Raw genomic sequence first — 6578 nt, 5'->3', positions numbered from 1 at the left:
GGAAGAAAGAGTAAATAATATATATTCCATTTATATAACATTTAAATAACATTTTAGTAACACGTTATATTATTGTTATATTACTGCAATTTCGTTTGAGTGGGAAATTACAACTACATATACGTTACATGTAACGAACATGTATATTGCGTGTTACATTCTGTTATATTATGGCAATATCATTGTTATATGACTGTGTTTGCTGGGGGTGTTAATAATAAGTTTAATTAGGTGAATTTTGTGCATGGCATGTTTGACTGCATGTAGAAATCTTCTGCATCGACATCGGATCGGAGCTATTACTATTTGTCGATTTTCTGCAAAACAAATCGCGATCCTGGCAACCCAATCGTTTGAGCAACAAATGCCAGGTCTTATTATTCCAAACGCATATAATGAAGATGATAAGACCCTGCAAAATGTTTGTTAAGTTACTGATGTCCTCAATAAACTCCGGCAGGCTATTTAATAGCATTTCCATTAACCACGTTATAATCTCCATAGACCAACTTAAACCCATTACCACGGACAACTTCAAATATAAGCTGAACCTGCAAGCAAAAATTGGTAAAATTTAAATGAAAATAGCTCTTTCTACAAAAAGTCATCGTTTTTTTTCAAGCATCATGTTTTCAAGATAATGATAAATCAAGATAATACAGTAGATTATCACGTTGCAGTGTGTAGTAATATACAGACCGTTGCCTATTGTCATCGTGACGCCTACTTTCCGAACCTTGTAATTGTTGAGCTATATTTTTTCTAAGGCTCCGAATTTTCAACGCTGTGTGTATAAACAGGCAAATATTACAGACGATAATAATACTGATGGGTGCCCAAAAGTATAGAAACTCTGCTGTCTCCGCTGAAAGGAAATATAAAATATAATTTTAAAAAGTTTTTATATTCAAATTGATGTTTTATAAAATGTTTTGCTGAGTGAGATCATATTAGACTATAAATTGAAGATTGCGATTGTACATTGCTGATCGAAAGATTTATAATTGAATCAAGTAGTTTCTTTATCTATTTATTATTAATAAATGTGCGAATTAATTCGCTTTTTAAAAAAATTAGGAAACAGGAGATTCGTCAGCTGCCCGATAGATGGAGGAAAGTATTAAAAACTGATGGCAAATATTTTGAAGAATGACATGTTTATTACTTTTTGAAAATAAAAGCTCAATTTTTTTCAAAAAAAAGCTGAATTAATTTGCGCATCTGTATTGGATTGACCAAAATGTCCATGTTGATGGATCCCCTTAATAAAATTCAAACGCAAAACTGCATTCAAAATTAATACAAGAATTTGCATTACCGGAAGGGTCATGCGGATTTTTTTGCAAGGTGTAGATACAAAAATGTATAATATTAACTCTTAATATAGATGCATTTGAACTGTACTAAGGGCTCGGCATGATACTTTTCGGTCAGCTCAATATGTTCTTTACCTATTTTGTCCTAAGTGAACGAATCTCTAGTATAGATAATACAGTGATATCACTTACTACCGAACCAACACATATCGAATTCTGGCCGGATAGAGTCATTCGGTAGAATTGAAGTAAAATCCATTATAATACAAATGACAGTATGAATGAAGGCGCCTCCCCACACATAGATCGAATACATCATAAATCTCTTTTTCTCTCGTTGCTTTATGTTTCCTTGTAATGGCCAAGGTTTTCGTCTACAAAATGCATTTGAAAAGGATTGTCTGTAATAAAGTTTGCAAAAATGCAATTTTCGTGCACTTTGTATGATGAGGCCTCAAAAATAAATTTCAAAGTAATCTTTCGGATTAGCAGATAATAACGAAGATATTTTTATATTACATCCCAGAGGTCAAAATTCGGCATTCTTCAAGTCATGTATTGTGCAATTCAACGTGCAATTAATCTTTTTAATTTTCAATTATTAAAAGTCCTATTTATATTTATATTTGTACTAGCTGTTCGAACCGTATTTATAGTATTAAGTAGTACAATATGAAATGCAACTATTACTAATGTCTTCATATATCCGTATCGAGTCGACAAGACTGCAATTATTTTTATATATCCTGATTGGATCCTCGTAAAGTTTGAAAAATGTGCAATTTAGACAGCATGACAAATTTCTCCAAAAACAAGTTGGCGATAAGTGAAGAAAGAAGAAAAAGAATATAAAAAACAATGCGTGTGTGTGTTTGTATGGCCGATAAGGTATGAATGAATAAAATATTGAAGTTTTTCATCTTATATAAAGAATTTGCTAATGATAAAGCTATATTTAATCAATATTTCCATATTCCACAATATTTTAGTTCATTATATACAAAATTGAAAATTAAATATGGGAATTGCATACAAAGTGACAAGAATTGATTGAATCAAGAGAACGATTAACGATTAATAACTTGTATAAAATAAGACTATATGAAGTAAAAATATATAGCAATATTGTAAACACAATTTCGTAAAAGACGAATATTGCTCGAATATACAGGGTGTCCGATAAGTAGCTTCTATCCCGAAAGAGGGTGGTAGATTGGGTCCAACTGAAAAGAAAAGTCGTATATCATTTTTTAAAATTCGCAATAATATAACCGAGTTATTAACCGATTAATATTAACATATAAGAGCGCGAGAAGCGAGACTGCGAGAGGCCGGACTCAGTAGGTATTTACTTCTTAGATCTAGCGACGACGGACGCGTCCGATAGCGAGAGGCGGAGTAACGCGGCGGCGAGCGATGCATGACATAATAATACTGCGCCGAAAAAAGTGTCCTTTCGGTGACAGCAAGATGTTGTGCTATCTTTTCCACACCACCTTGCGGTAGATAGCTTGGTGCGTTTTTTTTATAGTGGTTTCCCCGGTAGGTCTAATCCACTCTCGTTATTTATCACTCTCGTTATTAATGATCATTAATGTAAAAGTTGCTCAAAATCCCTTCCTCCTGCTTGTACACAAAATTCGGCCCGATATGGCGCACCGTGCAATGCGCGACATTGTTCGAAGGGCCGAATTTTGTGTACAAGCAGGAGGAAGGGATTTTGAGCAACTTTTACATTAATGATCATTAATAACGAGAGTGATAAATAACGAGAGTGGATTAGGCCTACCGGGGAAACCACTATAAAAAAAACGCACCAAGCTATCTACCGCAAGGTGGTGTGGAAAAGATAGCACATCATCTTGCTGTCACCGAAAGGACACTTTTTTCGGCGCAGTATTATTATGTCATACATCGCTCGCCGCTCGCCGTTCGCCGCTCGCCGCCGCGTTACTCCGCCTCTCGCTATCGGACGCGTCCGTCGTCGCTAGGAGATCTAAGAAGTAAATACCTACTGAGTCCGGCCTCTCGCAGTCTCGCTTCTCGCGCTCTTATATGTTAATATTAATCGGTTAATAACTCGGTTATATTATTGCGAATTTTAAAAAATGATATACGACTTTTCTTTTCAGTTGGACCTAATCTACCACCCTCTTTCGGGATAGAAGTTACTTATCGGACACCCTGTATATTGTTGACCGGAAAGTCCGTGTGGATTTTTTTAACAAAATTCAACTCAAAACTTATACATATTTATCCATATCTTGTACTAATTGTAAGTCTTAATTTTGCCAAATCTTGTTTAAATTTTGCTAAACAAATCCGCATGAAATATATGGATAAAATATGCTGTAAAATATTTGATTACTCACCCAAATGTCCACCAAATGTCGAAGCACATCACATTTAGCCAGAAGAAACTTGCCGAAAATGAAGAGGTGATAATGAGAGCTAAAACAGTCACACAAAGGCAAATTATTATCTGAAGTATTATCTTATTTATCTGAAGAAATATATATATTTGTATTTTGTTTATTTAGTTTTTTTAATAATAGAGGTAACATATAGTTATTATTAAAAACATTTAAAAAAGAACATGAATGACTGTATATTATAACTGTATATATACATATATATTGTAACACATATTCGTCTCCTTTTTAAATGTTTTTAATAATAAACATACATTACCATGTTATTAAAAAAAACAAAACGAATATATATTACAATCCAACACTGCCATACAAATTATATTTACCTAAATCTCTCAAATTCTTTTCATTTATAAATCTATATTGAGAATACAGAGATAAAATAAAAACTTGAAGAAATGTTTCATTACCAGTAGAACTTAAAAGTAAAAATTTTCCAATAGAAAATCTTGCCGATCATATAGATAAAATTCATGAAAGTTACAAAAATGTGCGATAAAAGAGTTTCTCTCGAAAATTGGAAACTGCTCGAAATAACGAAACAGCTATTTATAGATATAATCATAAAGTCTGACGAGCAATGTATTCTTGCGCAATAGACAACAGATCTAAAAGATCATCAACCTTGTGTAGAACTTGGAATGCAGATCGACATGAAATTTATAAGATATGACAAATGTACAAATATGTATACCGCTGTAGACTATGTATATTTACTATGATGTATGCGAGATGTACAATTCGATCAAGTGGGGGAAATTTCGCAGTAATTTATCTAGTAAAAGCCTTTTTACATTAATGTGGTAACACAAATCAAGAAACAATTACATAATTTTAAGGATATACCGATTACGATGCAGAAGACTTCAGAAAACCATTCATGCGGAATCAAATGCGTCGTCGCACAAATGCAGTTCGTTATCGCCATACAGCCGACATATCCCCGCAGCGTTAAACCATGTAGATTATTCAAATCGGGCAGTAGCCAGTACACAAGATACGTAGCGATCAGAAATGGCACAGAAATAACTAGTGCGTAAAAATACACTACTAAGTCGTCCTCCTCTTCTTGTTTTCCCTTCTCTTCTTCTTCTTCTACTTGACTTGTATTTAAACAGTGGACCAATAGGTACTCGTGGACCAATAGATATTTTTGTTTTTTTACCCTCGCTAAACAATATTCATGATAATTCAATAGACGATCTTCCGACTTATCAAAAACTAAGGCTCGTATTATGGAACCGTTTGACAGGAGATACCACTCGGTCTTGTGAACGTGTGGAATCAGGAGAGATCGATTCCCATCGCATGGATGCTGTACCACGAACGAGAAATGCTTTCGGAGATCATTCACGGTGATGTTTAACGGTACGGTAAGATTGGTTCCATAAATAGTTGGGAACTGTAATGCCTTCGTTTCATTCGCTGCATCTTTCACACATTCGTCTTTAATAAGAAATGCATCAATATGACAGCATAGCGGCACAAGAGGCTTTTCAGCGTTGTCCTCGCTATCATTCAATGTCTAGAAGAAAGAAGTGAAAAGAAAGAAAACAGGTGATACCGATCCATAATTATTAAATTATTGGAAAACATTCGTTATATTTGCCAAATAAAGTTGAAAATTAGGACAATCATAGCAGAACAAAAGTAAAATTTTTATTATCGGTTCAATAAATCTTGTTATATTCATACTGTTACGTAATACTTTTATGTCTAGAAACAGCCCCTTTAATCCTCTTTTTCACAAAACACTAAATTTGTTATTTTGTGTTGAATCATTTTTACCTCCAAATGAATATATGGGGTAAAATTTCCTTTCCATGATTCTTCAGATTTTTTCTCCGATCGATTACTCTCTAAAGCAGTGACCGTCACTAGGATTGTGAAAAACACAAGAAGCAGCATGCTTCCTACATGCAGTTTTATTCTGTACTAATTAATGTGATGATGTTATGAATGTGACTACGGTAAACCCTGTGCCGCGGCTGCAAATTGACATCTCTTCCGAGGCATTCTTCACGGAAGTCACATTACTCACTACCGCATGCAATTAGTGGATATGATACTGAGAACGATAACGTTATAACTCTCTAAGGAATGACAGGCCCGTATGTATCACGTAATAATAGTAAAAAACTACATAATTAATGCAATGTAATTCATTGTATTGCTTTTTATAAATATTTTATACGTATCATTTATATATATCAAGCAATATACATTTATTTCTTCAGGAAGCAATAATGAATGCAATTTTTTCAATATTTAACTCTTTGAGTGTGAAGCTCTTCAGATTTAAACGCTCTGTTGACGGCACGCGCGCGGCTCGCAATTGTGATTGCTGTGAACGGATACTTTCTCGCGTACCGCGTACTCGAAATACCAATTGACTATACACCGTGCAACTAAATATTTTTAATTCTATTTTACTATTTTAATTCTTTATTTACGCTATATTAAATAAAATATTTAACATGCCAATATTTTTCTCCGGACGCATATATGCCCATAGCACTCAAAGGGTTAATAATAAATATTGATAATTTGGCCATTCGTATAATGATCTGATAATCATATCTTGCAGCACAAATCGATAAAATAAAAAAGATTGATTTTTTCCTCTATCAAGCGACGCGGTAGCGTCGCGACGCCAAGTACATAAAAAACAAGGTTTCGAGCAATAACATCACTGCATAGACGTCGAACGTTGCCAAATTCATTGCATAAACGTCGAGCGCTACCGTATAGTTTATCTGGAATTCATGTCATTTGACAGGTCACATAAACTTATGATTAAAATATTTCAGGAACTAAAGCCTTATTTAAA

General features: G+C 34.0%; 1 protein-coding gene across 2 annotated transcripts; it reads right to left on the bottom strand.

Moving 5' to 3' along the window:
• Positions 1-152: 152 nt before the first annotated feature.
• LOC105282314 (G-protein coupled receptor Mth2) lies at positions 153-6318 on the bottom strand. 2 transcript variants are annotated; one of them, XM_011344203.3, is made up of 6 exons: positions 5537-6318; positions 4595-5273; positions 3689-3767; positions 1509-1717; positions 700-865; positions 153-551 (listed from the first exon to the last, which is right to left on the bottom strand). In XM_011344203.3, the coding sequence occupies exons 1-6, from the start codon at positions 5654-5656 to the stop codon at positions 224-226; spliced, it is 1581 nt and encodes a 526-aa protein (XP_011342505.2). In that variant the 5' UTR covers positions 5657-6318; the 3' UTR covers positions 153-223. The 2 variants fall into 2 exon arrangements, with proteins under 2 accessions (XP_011342505.2, XP_011342506.2); XM_011344204.3 differs by having other exon boundaries at positions 1509-1690.
• Positions 6319-6578: the final 260 nt, after the last annotated feature.

This window comes from Ooceraea biroi, chromosome 11 (genome assembly GCF_003672135.1).
Source record: "Ooceraea biroi isolate clonal line C1 chromosome 11, Obir_v5.4, whole genome shotgun sequence".
Lineage (NCBI taxonomy): Eukaryota > Metazoa > Arthropoda > Insecta > Hymenoptera > Formicidae > Ooceraea > Ooceraea biroi.
This window is presented reverse-complemented; position numbering and strand designations above follow the sequence as displayed.

Bases quoted from the DNA above. Each gene is read 5' to 3' on its own strand.
- LOC105282314 (XM_011344203.3), bottom strand. From the start codon at position 5,656: ATGCTGCTTCTTGTGTTTTTCACAATCCTAGTGACGGTCACTGCTTTA. The intron at 5,274-5,536 runs GTAAAAATGATT...TCTTTCTTCTAG, and splicing joins CCCCATATATTCATTTGGAG to ACATTGAATGATAGCGAGGA. The intron at 552-699 runs GTCTGTATATTA...TTTTGCTTGCAG, and splicing joins CACGATGACAATAGGCAACG to GTTCAGCTTATATTTGAAGT.